Source organism: Pocillopora damicornis, chromosome 2 (genome assembly GCF_964200805.1).
Source record: "Pocillopora damicornis chromosome 2, jaPocDami1.2, whole genome shotgun sequence".
Taxonomy (NCBI): Eukaryota; Metazoa; Cnidaria; class Anthozoa; order Scleractinia; family Pocilloporidae; genus Pocillopora; species Pocillopora damicornis.
In genome coordinates this window covers 14,931,686-14,947,269 of record NC_142671.1, presented here as the reverse complement: position 1 = coordinate 14,947,269, position 15,584 = coordinate 14,931,686, and the positions used below count along the sequence as shown (strand labels likewise).

General features: G+C 37.8%; 1 protein-coding gene and 1 long non-coding RNA gene across 5 annotated transcripts; one reads left to right on the top strand and one right to left on the bottom strand.

Moving 5' to 3' along the window:
* Positions 1–47: 47 nt before the first annotated feature.
* LOC149050018 (uncharacterized) lies at positions 48–1,694 on the bottom strand. Of its 4 annotated transcripts, none has more exons than XR_016183681.1 (3): positions 1,321–1,625; positions 953–1,025; positions 48–281 (listed from the first exon to the last, which is right to left on the bottom strand). It is a non-coding gene; the product is annotated as an uncharacterized LOC149050018 (long non-coding RNA). The 4 variants fall into 4 exon arrangements; XR_016183684.1 differs by having other exon boundaries at positions 220–281; positions 953–1,097; XR_016183682.1 differs by lacking the exon at positions 953–1,025 and having other exon boundaries at positions 1,321–1,694.
* Positions 1,695–1,782: 88 nt separating this feature from the next.
* Positions 1,783–14,439, top strand: LOC149050017 (uncharacterized). The gene is made up of 7 exons (XM_089196535.1): positions 1,783–2,446; positions 5,988–6,032; positions 6,830–6,877; positions 6,968–7,342; positions 11,043–11,255; positions 12,367–12,639; positions 13,809–14,439. The coding sequence occupies exons 1-7, from the start codon at positions 1,891–1,893 to the stop codon at positions 14,141–14,143; spliced, it is 1,845 nt and encodes a 614-aa protein (XP_089052661.1). The 5' UTR covers positions 1,783–1,890; the 3' UTR covers positions 14,144–14,439.
* The last annotated feature ends 1,145 nt before the right edge of the window (positions 14,440–15,584 follow it).

Below are 15,584 nucleotides of genomic sequence, written 5' to 3'. Positions count from 1 at the left end.
GTGAGATTCGTACGGTCCAGCTAGCGGCGATCAAGCGTCGCTATAGGTAATTTTATAGTTGTAAAAAAAGGTATAGACACAAGTTGCATATAGCATAAGCTAGTTGAGGCAAGTTGTGTGGAGAGAACAAAAGATTGATAATTTATACCAGTAGTAAGCTTCTGGTACTAATGACATTCTCTTGAATGCCAGCTTGCCACAGCAAATGTCACACCTATCCTTTCTGTCAATAGTACTGACCATATGTAGTGGGGTCACTTCACATGTCACTTCACATCTCCCTAAACAGCAGAGAACACAATAGTTAATTCCAATCATCAGTCTCAATTAAGAAATAAAAATTGAAGGATCAAGACTTATCTGGCAAAGAGAAATACAAGTCAAACTGGTTTGAAGATATTTTAACCCGAAATTCGTTTTCAAATATGACAAATACTGTAGTTCACATTCTAAAGAAAGAGAGTTCCAGCCCCTTGAGTAATTATTCATTTATTGTATCGCTCACCTCATGTTTTAAGAACCAGAGAAAGTTAGATAATTTTAATCTGCGAGTTTTATAGTACACTTCGACTCAAAATTCATTTCGTATGGCAGAAGTATTCTACTGAAATAAACAAGACAGAATGAAGCTGACGCCATCCGTTTCGAATAACACATGAACATGAAGAAAACGGCACCAGTTTAAACTCATGAGACAAAGCCCACGGATTTTTTTGAGGTAAATGAACTGGTTAGACCGAAGGCTAAATAAATAAACAATGAACTGACAGTGGTGAGAGATTTGGGGGCCATGTGATAAAACAAGTTCTACCGAAGTTTATCCTCTAGTAAGCCCTTCAAGCCCAAAAGGGCAATCAGAAAAATTCTCACCAAAACACAGCAAAAAAATTAGATAAAACCGCAGATGATCGAGGCAAGACTATAAACGTTGTTAAGACGCATGCCTACGTACCAAGTACAACAGACTTGGAGAGCAAAATGGCCAAAGACAGTTGTGAGCCATGACTTTGAAAATCCACCTCAACCTCCCAAAAACGAATTCGCCGAAGGTTATAGAAAGAGCAACTCAATCCTGAAGCTGGAACATTTTTTTAAGCCTTGTGTCCAATGGGACAACAAAGAGAAAGAAGATAAGATGTTATTTGAAGTGATTTGAAGCTTGGGGGCCACCTCGAACTTAACGTAATTTTATTTCAAAGTTGAAGTAAAATAAGATCAAATTGTAAACTACCTTCTATTATCGTAACGAATATCTCACGATCGCCTCCACTCATCACTTCGTGATTTATAGAAGTAAGACATCAACATCTTAAGACTAACCTTCAAGGTTTGTAGTCTCATGTGCACATCTTGATCGTCAGCAAATCAAATCTCAAACTTCAAGTTTTCGACTTTTTTTCGCGTTTTGTTCGCACTTTGATCATTAAAATATCCTCATCCGAAGAGCCAGCAAACTCCACAAGTATCCACAGAGTTAGAAATGGTAGTAAACTTGTCATACTCTTCCATCCCTCTCCAAAAAATATCACAGAGAGGTGTCGATCGCTCAGTTGAAAACCCGCAAAAGCGCGCTGAAAATATCAAAATGGCGCCGAACGCGCCGAACAAATTTTCTCAGCGCATGCGCAACAAAATGCCCCTCTGCTACTATATCCATAAATTTGGTGCCAATTTAGAAATAACGATAATCGTAATTTCGGTCTCGAGATCATGTTGTTCCTCAATGAATTTGCTCATGAGAGGCTGGGACCGAATTGGATTTATGCGTTGCGCAAATGCTGTTTTCTAGGAAATTTCGATGTGCATGATTGATGGAATGGAGCGTGCGAACGGGTCTTGAAGTATAAAATAGCGGAGCCCGCTCTAAGTAAGGAGGGGTCCACACAAGACATGTCTGACATAGAATATAATTTTTTACTGTTTGAAATAAGTGAAAAACTCGACAAACTTTACCCAATCAGTCCTCTTCTGTTCGCGTGTCGAAAGCGTCTGTCATCTGGAAGCGAAGGCAACATTCGGGATACGCGATCGTTATTTAAGGAATTGGAAGATCAGGAAAAACTCGATATTGATAATCTGGTGGTTATCAGAGGGCTTTTAAAAGGTTTCAGAGAATGGCCCCTTTTTGGAAAAGTGAAAAGATTCGAGAACAAACGGAATGAATACAACGCCTTGCTCGAGAAGATAATTCGTGTGCTCGACGAACTCAATGATCTGGAACGGCTCGTCTCAATTTGCAGAGAAAAGTTATCTGAAGAAAGTGAAGGCCTTATTGAGGATGTTCGCTCGTTATTTAAGGAACTAAAAAACCAGAATATTCTAGATCTTGATCGTCTTGATATCTTAAAGGAGATCCTCACCAAAACGGAGAAAAATGATCTACTCAAGGAAGTGGAAAAGTTAGAGGAGCGAAGTAATAACGAAGATGAGTTTGAGAGGAAGAAAGGTATTTGTTTTATCATTTTTACTGTACAGCAGTTTTGTCGCGTCTCGGCACTTTATTAAGTAATATGGTGGACGTGGCCTATAACGGATACGTCAAGAACACATTTTAAAATCAAACTCGGCGCCCATATATCAGAATGCCAGGCTATTAAATTGTTCTGCTGTCTCGAAGTCATGGCTTCCAGTTTAAATCACGTTTTTGGTGCGAAAACTGTATGGCTTTTCATTCAGACGATTTAGTGCTTTGAAAGCCTCGACCGGCAGTTTCCCCCAAACACATCAAGTTTCCCAAACTTTAGTTCCGTACTCTGAGCCCAGGATAAACTAAGCGTTAGATCGATGATCTGTAAAGATGTTCTGGATCGTGTGTCACTTCTTAATCGACAACTATATGGTGGTTCGGATTAGCTGGGTTCCTTCGATTCTTCAAATTTATCAAATGTGTCGTACTGCCGGTAAATTTGTGTATTGGAAACTTTGACCGGCTACACCGTTATGAATATGTGTAACTCGAACGAATTTTAAGCTGTTTCCGTAATTTAAAATTTCAGTTGTCCAAGACCCTCGGAAACTTCCTCCATAATTTTGTTTTGTACGTCCGTCAAACCTCTTTGGTCCTGTAGAAATTAGATTTCAATTCATTGCATATTCTGCTTGTGAGTATACCGGCGAAAAAGTCAGGTGTCATGCAACGCATCGGGCTAGGACAAACGTCACGTAACCTGTTACACTGCCTACAAATAATTGCTTTCAGATGAAAAGTATACCTTCATACTTTTAGTTATAGTCTGAAATAAGTCTGTATTTGCACTGAACAGAGAAACTCTGACTGCTCAACTGAGGCAGTGACTCCTTTTCATCTAACTATGCAGGATAATATCTTGCTAACATCTAAACATCATCATCTAAAAATCCTTAAATGTTCTAAAAATTCGGTTTGGCTCTAAAAATCTTTGAGAAATCAAAAATCCAGATTTTTGTTTCAAGCCCTTCTTCTAATTGACTTTAAGCCTGACTTGGACCCAGCTCAAAAATGGAAAGTGCTCCATCAAAAAAGCATACAGTAAATCAATGAAATGAAATATTTCCTGGCCTTGGAGAATAGTCTCTGTTTCTATCTCTATTAAGTCATGAAACTTTTGAAATCACCCCGACATACCTGGGAAATATTAGACAATCATTCTTTTTGTTTTTGTTTAAGGACTTACAATGGCCAGGTCAGAGAGTCTCTTGGAGTATATTCTTTTGTGTTAGGTTATGTTCACCATTTGCTTTCTCTTGGCTGCATGGGGAGACCAAAAAAAGAGTGCAATTCAGTGAAGCTCTTTGGTGTCATTGTTATTGTATTTCTGTGAGTTTGTGCATTTTACAGAAATTAAGAACGGACATCTCAATGCTCAGTTGAGGTTTTGATTTTTTTCCAGGGATAAAAATAATTAAATTTGGGGAAGTTTTTCACCAACAATATTTACCAAATGTCATGTGAGTGACCCAGACTATGTTCATTAAGAGTATGGCCACTAAAAAGATTCCACTGAGAAATTTGTTACACCTTCATGAAATGGTGGTCATAAACAATATTTAGCACTCATAATGTTGAGTTATTGTGCATCATGATATCACACAGCCTGAAAAGGTCTAAGTTGACACAGGGTAGACCACAACTTGAATTGCAAGTAGACAAAATTTATCAAAAATATTCAAGTCAGCTCCTCATCCTGATACTAAATTGAATTTAATGTGGTATGTTTTGTATTTTATAATGTATCGCTAACCACAACTTTAAACTTTGAAGAAATATTATGAAGGAGGTTAGTTTTGGGATCTAAATGTCCTCCTGGAATACTTGGTCAAATAGTCAAGATCACCATAATATAATCTCTTATTGGGCCACCAAAGTCTGGTTCCTGTCAGTTACATGACAAGGACTGTAGTGGAGTCTACATTGGCATTCCTGTCTCGTCCCCAGAGCTCACTATACTCTGACCTCTGGGGTATCCCTGACTGTGGAAGAGGTTGTAAATCTTATTCTCTGCATGATCACAGTGGCTCATGATTAGTATGAATTTTAACAGTCATGCCAGTTTGGCTGTACTTTTCATCATTCCTGTTTTTTTTTTGAACATGGAACACAAGTGTTAGCAGTGTTTGGTTTTTACTGCCATAGGTAAGCTTGCAATCTAACTCAGAGGGTGAAAACCTTCAAACTCAAGAGTGTCCATTTCATTTTCTCTTGGAGGATTTTCCTCTCTGATCATGTTCTGATTACATCAAATATGGTGCTTGACATGTTTACAAACCTTTTTTGGTTCCTTTGTGCCTATTCACCAACTCGCTTGTTCCGAAATGTCAATTTCAATTAACAAAAATAAGCTAGGGAGAAGTCCAGGAAATGGTCAGACATACTACAATTTGGCAGATGGCGTGACAGCCTTAGCTCTCTTGCTTTAGGTTCTATACTCTGATAGAGCAGGCTGTTTCAAAAAATGACAGCACATTTTTTGTCCAAACTTTATTGTAAGATAAAATATTCTTCAAAGTAGACAACTCTGACAAGTTATCAATAGAACTGATTTATTGTTTGGAACATCTTAAGCACTGTAGTCTATTAAATACCAGTATAGAAAGACTTAGGGTGCCATCAAGAGTTGTAGAAAAACTAAAATTTGGTTTTTAAGTTTCTAGGACTCTGTTGCACATAAACTTGACAGTCTCCAAGCTTAAGAAATTTTGGCACCATTATGGATGGCTGGGCAACGGTCTGACTGTAGTCAATAACAAAATTCAATGTGTTTATTCATTATAATTTTGAAGCTCATCAAACAATCAAATCAGCTGACCAGAATTAACATGATGTGGCTGATTAAAACTATGAAGTCAGTGAAAAATTATCAAAATGTACGTATTTAACGAGTAAGAGAGTGCTAAACTGAATTTACATGTGGTTTTGTGGGAGCACTGGAAGAAATTCTTGAAATTAGAGTGGAAGCACAAGTTTATGTTTTTCATTGGGGTAGGCTCAGTGTTGCTGACAGTTTTGTGCTTGCTTTGGATGGTTGAAAGTGGTTGAAAGATAGGAAACAAGTGGTGAAACCATAAGTGGCTTTGGAAGGAAAATAATTGGAGAAATCCCCTGCAGAGGTTGGTGGAAGGGGGGGGGGGGGAGGTGGAAATAGACCTCTACCAACTAGTAGAGAATTTCCATTGGCCAAGAACACTGCTCTATGTCAATCTACTGTTCTGGTTTCTTCTCAAGAAAGATGCACAGAACATTAAATATATAGAAAAAATTAAGGCAAAAAGTAGGTACCGGTAGTTGTGCCACCTACACATAACATCAAACTTCCAGAAAAATCTCTAGGCATACAGATGGTGTTCACAGGATAGTCTACAAGCCCCCTCTGCGCAGATCAGCATATAAACTGAAAAATTAAAAGAATTGTTAAGGTAACTGACCTTTGATCAGATAGAATGTAACATCAATGAATGTGTACAGGTTTTTTGGGCAAATGTTATATTCAAATTTTGACTTATTATTACAGGACAAGCAGTTGCTTATGTAACATCTACTGCAGGCTTGATTAAAGGTATTTATTAAAAATTAGGCTTTCGTCTTTATATAACAGTTTAATTAGTTCCCTACATTCCACACTTTGTCAACAATACTTAAATTAATTATTAATAATTAACTTGAAATGCATTACTTGCTTAGTCATACGGTTAGCTAGCATATGTTACCTAAGTAGGCATTTTTTATCCGAGCTAATTTCTGAAGTTAATCGAAGACTGAAATATTACTTGTGCTGCTTCAAGTGTGACATCTAAAACCTGATGACTGACTCTTGCATCTTACTGTTTCTTGAACAATTAGTCTACAGAGCTGGTTGCTTTGAAAGTTTTAACTAGTGAAAGGAGTGGGGAAATAAAATTCTCATTTCCAGGCCCTCTTCAAGGATTGCTGTCCTCTTCTCATCCCTTTTTCCTTTACCCCTCATAGGATTTCGATCTGATCAGTCTCTTTTCGTCTTCAAAATATAATGCTCTTATTAATTGATGTATGATTAATACATTAATTTTTTCTTGGGAGAGAGAGAGAGGGGGGGGTGGCAAACAGGTATTTTTACAGGAATTTTTTTCCTTATTCCTCGAGGAAGGTAGACTTAAAACATGCAAACTGAAACAAACCTTGTACAATCAAACCTACTCTCCCCAACTCATGACTAGCTTCCAAAAAATGCTTAACGGAAAAAATATCAAAGGTTCTGTCAGAAGCTGTTGCATTTTGGCCCTTTCTGCTTATCTTTAAATTTCAAGGTAAGTCAGTTTTGGAAAGTTGAATTGATTATAGATTCCTCTATTCATTTGTCCACATTTTTGTTTTCAGCATCGTGTGTTAGGTGCGTATCCTTTATCGGAGAGAAGCTATCCGGAGGTCAGTCGTGTTACGCGTGAAATAAATTATGTTTCTTTCTATTAACCATCCTCTGAACTATTAACCCATTGTTGTGCTTTGTTTCAACAGTTCTTACTATGGTGTGTGATTTTCGTACCGTTAGTGGTGGTTTTCTACTGGCTGCCAGTGGCATAATTCTGAATAACTGCTCTAGTCACCCGGAATACCTGGAGACCTTGACAAAGGTTGTATTACCTGCATTCAACAGTGTGAATAAGATCAGTGAAGGTTCTGTACGCTTTACGGTGGAATCTGAGAATTTGATTGCTTTGAAGGAGTTATGGGAGATCTACAAAGATGGAACATTGCAGACTCGTCTTCAAGAATTCCTAGTCATTGATGAAATTAAGAAGCTTGCGAATGGAGAAGAAATTGAAGTGACAGTGTTCATTGATGAACACGAGTATAACGAAGCCTATTTCAATTTGTCTTTACTTCATCAAGGTATGCTTGTAATGATAAAAGGTAGTCATATGCCGAGTAAATAGAGGACAAGTAAAAATGTAAATGTAATTTACAAGTGTCAATTTCCAATTGACCAGGTTAATTCGGAAAGTTTTGGAGCTACATCAGGCAAACTGAGTAAATACGTAGGGACCAATCCGGATACATTGGTTCTCATTGAAACAGTTATATCCTTAATCATATTTCTTAATTAGTTGTTGAAATTTCGGAGCTTTTTTTTTAAATCAAGTTTCAGATTTACAAGTAGAGTGACAAATCTGAGGTAGGCTGAAAACAGAATATAAGACTCCTTAAAAATAATCCACCTATTATTACATCTACAGAATTAATTAAGTAATAAAATTATCTAAAAAGTCGTTAGTGTAACATACCAGTTATAAAAGACATGCGACATGAACGCTTATCAATAAAATTATTATAAATAGACTAATGATTTAGTAAAGTACAGTGTAAAATTAAAAAAAATCTTCTTTAAAATCATCATGATAAAAGGCCATCAAATTCTTACGAAAGATCGACAAGGTATTTGACTCTCTTATACTAAGAGGTAGTTTATTCCACAGGCGACAGATTCGAACAAAAAAAGAATTCTTAAAGACGTCAGTCCTGCTGAAAGGGACATCAAGCGTTAAATGATCAACGTTTCTCAACGGTTTGATACAAGAGCGACACGATACATAATCGAAGATATTTAACTTATATATATTCTTAAAACACTTAAAAAGGTAAACTAAATCATTAATTTCTCTACGATACTGCAAAGGTAATAAATTTAATTTACTAAGGCGCTCGTGCTCCGAATAATTCCTACCAAGAATGAATCTCGTAGCCCTGCGTTAGACCTGTTCCAAATTGTTGGTGTTTCGTTTGATATGAGGTGACCATACCACGCTAGCATATTCAAGTCGCGACCGAACCCAAGCAATATAAAGCAATTTCTTTCTACTAATATAAGTTATGTCCCTGCACGTACGGCAAAGGAGATTAAGCATTCTGTGAGCTTTCGAAGAGATGAGATCAACGTGATTATTCCAGCTCAAATCGTGGCTAACCAAAACCCCCAGGTCTTCCTCAACATCAGTACGGTCTAACTTAGTTCCATCAAGGTAATAGTCTTTATCAGTGATTGATCTTATACGAGCCACCCTTAAAACCTTACACTTCTTGGCATTAAACTCCATTCCCCAGATACGAGACCCCTGAAATATTTGATTCAAGTCATCCTGCAATTTGTCACCGTCATCCCGCCCAAGAATTAAGCGAAGACACTTAGAGTCATTGGCAAAGAGGGGTAACGATGTTTCCTTAGAAATTACATTGGGCATATCATTGACAAAAATCTAGAACAGTAAAGGCCCCAAAATTGACCCTTGCCGGACTCCAGATGTTACAGGGAGGAAATCAGACGACTCGTTATCTAACACAACTCTGTGTCTTCTACCAGATAAATATGATCTAAACCAGGCTAACAAAGATCCACCAATACCAAGACATTCTAGTTTAAATAGGAGTTTTTCATGAGATACTCTATCGAAAGCCTTAGAAAAGTTTAAATGAAGAACATCAACTTGTTGTCTCCTTTCAAGAGCATTAGCGAATTGATGAACAACTTGCGATAGTTGAGAGACAGTGGATTTACCTGGCAAATAACCATGCTGCCAGTGGGTAAGATGGGGGCAAAAAATACTAAAGATCTCATTATAAACTTGTCTTTCCAAAATTTTAGACAGAACATCAAGAAGCGAAATGCCACGGTAGTTTGAAACCATCGTCTTAGACTCACATTTATGAATAGGGACAAGATTTGCGTCTTTTCATTTCTCAGCAAAGGCCCCAAGCTCTAAGGACAAATTGAATAATCTACATAACGAAGGTGAAATTTCGTTAACACATGCTTGCAATAACTGAGGGGGAAGACCAATAGAAGCCTTGTGGACATGTCTGGGTAGACAGGTAGCAGTGCTTCTAGAGTCAGGTGGGGCAAAAACTGAGTGAAAAAACACCTTGAATAAATTAGCTTGATCAGTAGGTCTGGAAGCTTACGTATTCATGTTTCATTACCCCGGGAATTTTAGTGGTTTTGGTAATCGCTTTGTAATATGACCAAAATTTTACGGGGATTGTCCCTTAGGGAACAACCAAGCTTAGAGAGGTAACTACGCTTTTTAAATTTAACCATTTTCTTAACCAGTCGTCTAAGCTCTCGATATCTTTCCCATAGAATGACAGAAGATTTTTTACTTAGCTTTATTTCGATTCCTGCTCTTCTTTCTAATCAACGATAAAACCTCTTTATCAATCAATGGCGGTCTATTGGTATCCTTAATTACCACTTTTGGAACAAATTCATCAGCACATGATAAAAACATGTCATACCAGCAGGCAGTACAAGCGTCAATGTCATTGTTCACAAACAGTGTCCCAAGAGACATTTCTCAGAGCGGACTTCAAGCCAGATAAATCAGCCTTCTTGAGATTATAAACTGTCCGACCCGATTTCTTCAAACGCTTGAGTTTTGTTAACAGCGAGAAACTGACTGCGAGATGATCAGAGCTGAGATCCTCAACGGCGCTAACATCAAATATTTCTTCGGGATTATTATAAAAAATCAGATCCAGAATAGACTTGCTGGAGTGTGAAATTCTAGTAGATTCCCTCACAACGGTCGGTTTTCACAGCAAGTAGAACGCCACCACCTCTTATATTGCCACCTCTATTCTTTCGGAATATTGTATACAGGGAAGAAGAATATATTTCACCATAAAAATAGCCCTCATGGAGCCACGTCTCAGTAACAGCGACGACATCCAAGTTATTGCCATAAACTAGCCCCTGGAATTCCACTAATTTGCTGCAAAGAGAACGGCTGTTTAACAGAGTACAATTCAACTTTGAATTAGATATGATGCAACTTGAGTCTGAAGAAACGGGGCCAGGATTTAACTGAACATCTCCACGTAGAACTAGCCGTAGTTGGTGGAAACAGCTAACTGAGTTAGGATAATAACTAACACTGAAGGAAAGGAACTTGTGCTTGCGAGGCGTGTTGACAACAAGATGGCGCCGTAAACCTTCCAACGACGACAAGGGAAGGAGAAAAGTTGTCGAAAATTCTGTAACGTACGTAACCTCATGTCCCGAGATGAAAGGACCGTGGGAACTTAAGAATAGATGACTTTTGACGTTTCAAGACACGACATAAAACCCAAAAAGAGGGAAGAAAACGGAGCACAAGAAAACGTGGCCGCCAGCCATCAATATTCATAGACTTGCCCCTCCCTTGGAACGGAACATGTTTCTTTTTTTAAATGACCTGTGTGATCGGTCATCGCCAAATTATTGAAGGCTCATTTAAAATGTCGCAATTACGTTACAGTTGTCGCCTCTGAGTTCTCGAGCAGTCTGGTGGCGTCTTTCCCTCATATTTTTTTTGTAGCGGTTTTTTTCAAGTGTTCCTCTATCCCTTCCCTCCCTCTATTTTCTTTACACACTAGCCAGAGCTTACAGAAGCCTGCATTGAGGGCTCATGGCTGGGTTGCTTAAGAACATTAATCGTAAGTTTTTACATGTTTTAAAGTTTAGATAACTTAACCATCATCGAATCTTTCTTTTAATGGATCAATTAACCTCAAATCAAAGTACATTCTAATTGTTCTTGTTGGTTAATTCTTCCTTTAGCGCCAAATGTTGAACCGGAGAGACGGCCTGGACGAGGAACTCGAAGGAATTCGGACTCTTTTCTTTGCGTCAAACCCAACGAGAATGAGATAGGCTTGATGAAGCTAATGGAAGAAACAGAAGAAAAATGGAGGGAAGAGAAAAAAAAGCTTGAATTAAGGATCGTAGAGCTTGAGGAAACTCTGAAGGCGGAAAGGACGAGAGATATGGATCGTAAGCATTAAAGTACCCAGTTACACTAAGTTTATTTTTACAAAATGTTTGGGATCGCTGGCAATATTTTTTGCAAACATACAACTGTTGTACTGCTTTAGAAAATACCTTCATGTCCTTCCCACGAATTGGTTCAATTGATTCTTCGTGGGACGGAAAACGGGGTGAAACATAGCGGTAGCATCTATTTTAACCAAATTCAAGTAAAAGTTAACTTAATCGCGGCCATAGGTGAGTGATATCGTATTTACCGCAAGCAAGCGAGGTGAAGAACCAACCTTAAGGAAACTGAAACATTGTTTGCTTGTGGTTAACATGTAAGTGCTGTCGCTCTTTCTTAGGTCCATGACTAGCAAGTGATTTTAGCCTGTTGTCGTGGTGTTCAGTTTATCATAGAAAATGTGGATGTCATAATGCATCATTCAACTTTCGTTTAAACGTTTTTTTAAAAATAATTACGAAGAAAAAACGTCGAAGGTCATGCGTAATAGGAATAGATTCTGTAACTTGAACCATTTAAAATTATGTTTTATACCTGTCTTACCTTAGGCAGCTTACTTACACTGCTTGTTTTGCGAAACACTCTATGATAATTCATCCGGGCAACAAGAACAACAGCATTGAAAATCCCCAGTTTCTTCGTTTTTAGCCAAAGGAGGAACAACGTGAGAATTTTTGAACGCCTCTTATTTTGAACAGTTAATCTGTTGTTATTCCAATTAAGTGAGAGATGTTATTATTATAAAATCCATTCAACATAACTTAGCACACAAGTATCTTTGTTATGGTTCGTTGTCAAATTGAAATGAAAAGTCACATATTCTCCATATGAACCGAACGATAGCAATTATGATAAATACATCTATCGATATGAAAAGCCTCGTTAAACCAAAGAGAAACCCTCTCCCTACACAACCACTTGCCATAAGCAAGTCACCAAAAAATTGTCGTTGGAAATCAGGAAAATTATGGATAAAAAGTAGGTCAAGTACTTATTTTGATAAACTCCTAAGATCCTTTCCTAAAAAGGTCTTTTTGAAAGTGTAATCATTACCAATCGTACCCCTCAGTTCTAAGCTATTTCACTTCATTGTTTTTTTTTCTGTTTTAGAATATGAGACTCCCAAACGTTCAAGAAAAAGACATCGAAGAAACTCTGATTCCAATCCGTTTTACAAAGCAAGGAAAGTGGAGGCTGAACAAACTGAAAACCAACTAGAGCGAGCTTCAGAGGGTGGAGCACAATTGGATTTCGAGAAGCGTATGTTAGTAGAGAATTATTTACAGAATATCCATGAAACACACAGCATGACGACAGAGACAAGTGACAGCGGAATAAGAACACATGGTGCAACATCTGAGATAGAAATGCAAGATATATTTGGTAATTATTTCATTTTAGTCACAGCATGTCAGTCTTCAAAGTGTTTGGTAGATAGCAGAGTGACATTTCAGTAGGATCAAAAAACACTCCGCCAGAAACTAATCAGGGGGCGTAGGGCATTTTAACAGCCTCTTCGGGTAGGCGTCTTTTCTCCCCTCCCCCACCCCCTACCCCCACCGTCCACTTTAACAGCAAATCAAAAAATGGCCGGTCGAACAAACGATCGCGAGCTTTTAGCGTTAGCTCGCAATAACAAGACGCCTGCACTGCAGGCTACAGCACGCGTTATATCCGAACTTTATTATAAAATGAAATAAAATATAAAACTATAAGACCTTAACACTATTTGAAAGTTCGCTTTCGGTTATAAAGAAGATTGATTTACTAGAAAAAAATGTTTTAAATGTCCTTGACGTCCAACTTTAACTGTGGCGATAATCACAGTATCTTGAAGAGGATTATGTAGAGTACTAATCAGATGAACTAGAACCGTGCTAAATTTCCCCAAATCAGCCCAAGAAAAATTCACGCTATATAAAAGAACCACCACTTGAGTGGGATAAATTTATCCTTATTCAAAACTAGTCCAGATGAGAACGCGAATGTTCATTTCCATGCAAATCCTTATATTTCATCCATTGTGCAACGTGAACTTATTGTTCACAGAGGCTCACTGTGTGAGCTTGGGTTTCCTGTGGTTGGACGTCAAGGTAGTTAACAAAAAAACACATTTCTCTTTTAACGTTATCTTCTTTATGCCTGAAAACGAGATTTTGAACAGTGTTAAGGTATTTTTAGCTTTTAATGGTTCAGCTGGTTCCGCTGGTTTTGCGGGTTCCGGAGGCTCCACGGTCTGCTGATCTACAATTTAGTAACACCCATCGAGATCTTGCTTGATGATTTTAAAGTAAAAAGCTGATATCAGTCGAGTACCAACACCTCTATTTTAACAACAAACAAAAGTGGAGGAGAATTACATTAATTAGTTTGTGTTGAGCTTTCACTTAGTTACTCTTTGCCGTGTTCGATTTCGTGTAGGACTCAACAGTGCTATCCTTGATAAAAAAAAAATAGAAAAAATGATAATGTTAACGTTAATGATAATGATGAGAGTCTCCCCCCTTTTGTTTTGAATTCTTTGTATGTTGATATTGTTTATCTTTTGTCAGGCGGCGACCACAATCTTTGCTTGAAAGATCTTCGCCAGGAAGTGGTTGAAAAACTGGATTCCGCACTGAAAAAAGATCGAACTGCTTGGAAACAAATATGTCAGTCATTTGGAATAGGTATTTCCAGTGGATTCATTGAAATTTTCAAAACGTTTCCGAACACTTCTCTTGAGCTATTCTTAGTAGTCTTTAAAGCTTTGCGGTTACATGGCCTGATTGATTTGCTTAAAGAAAAAAAACCAAAAGTCGGAAGATCGTTGCAACTCGCTCTTCGTCCTCAGGAAATAGAGAAATTAAGGAATCCTGATGATCGTCCCATATCTCATGCTTCCTAATTGGACTTTTTTATACAGGAAATAGACGGTCGTCTTAGACCCAAGTAACCCAAACTCAGATTAAAAGCGGCTTCGTTCTAGTTTGATCGGATTTTTAGTTCGATCGTCTCTAATTATGACGTCATTTTGTCGAGCAGGCAGCTGTGGTAAATACCGAGAGCTAATTCCAATTAACGTAGATCATCTCGGGATACTACAACTATGTTTATCATTGTGTTGATTTAGTTAGTACTAACTTTTAACTGACGAGGAGGCTTATACTTTGCATTGTTTGTTAGTAAAATTTATTATCAAAGAACTTTAAGATTTTGCTGTATTTTTTCAACTGCGATTGGCCCTTCTCTTTCACGACCGATTGAATTCAGTTTTTGACGATCAAATTGATAGGTTGTTTACTGCAATACCCACAAAGGTTAAATTAGTCATCAGTCCGTTCCGTTGGGGTCACGAGCAGAGCAAAACGAGAAGACTGTTAAGGTGTTTACTGATTTAAGTGGTGAGGATTCGATGACTTCGATGCTGGTTCAAAGTGTAGAAAGAGCCCACTCTGTAAGCCGTAATTGTGAACCAGGAGGGTGATGAGGGATAATTTTATCTTTTCTGTGGAAAAGAGGTTGTAGCTTGGTTGTTATTAATACGAAGGTAACCTTGGTCGACAGATAGTAGTTTGCATTTGTGGCGTTTGCCTCGACCTTAAACCTCATGCCTAACCTTACGGACATCTAAATCAATTACTTTACGATTTTGGTATAAGTATAGCAAATCGCACGTACGCGAGTGCATATCGTGACAAATGGGCGCGTGTAATTATGTAAAAGTTTTCGTTACGAAATTTACAAACAGCAACAATGCATAAAATGGACCACATCTGATTGAATTCACTTTCCTTTTACTCCTTAAATAACAAAGAAAAAAACCTCTTTTTGAAAATATTTTAACTCTGATATGTGAACGGCTGAAAGCAGACGGAGGGAGAGAAAAATTCTTACCTTTTGACGTTTACCGTCTGCAAAATTTTCGCTTAACTTCGCTTATAGAAAAAAGCGTGATCTCCCTCTTAGTCGTATGGTATCTAAAACATCAGTGCCAGGGGTAGAGAAAGGTAATGAAACACAACTCCATAAGGCACAATAGGATCTCTAATTTCAATAGTGTAAATAGTGGTGTAAGCTAAGGGTAACGGCTGTTATCCTTAGCTATGTCCTCTTTTAAGATTTCCGGTATTATTGGCTGTTTTTGGCTCTCATAGTATTTTTGACTTTGTTTCACAGAAGCGTTTCCTCCTTGAGAATAGCCCATGATGCCTAATAAGTATGGTAGCCAATCACATAAAACTTTAACGTTCTTTGTTTGTGTCTACCACTCCTTCATCTTTTTTTCTTTTAAAAATTATATAGTTACCTTTTAGTGGATGAGCATTATTTTGCAAACCATTTAATTT

Bases quoted from the DNA above. Each gene is read 5' to 3' on its own strand.
- LOC149050017 (XM_089196535.1), top strand. From the start codon at position 1,891: ATGTCTGACATAGAATATAATTTTTTACTGTTTGAAATAAGTGAAAAA. The intron at 7,343-11,042 runs GTATGCTTGTAA...TTCTTCCTTTAG, and splicing joins TTTGTCTTTACTTCATCAAG to CGCCAAATGTTGAACCGGAG. The intron at 11,256-12,366 runs GTAAGCATTAAA...TTTCTGTTTTAG, and splicing joins AAGGACGAGAGATATGGATC to AATATGAGACTCCCAAACGT.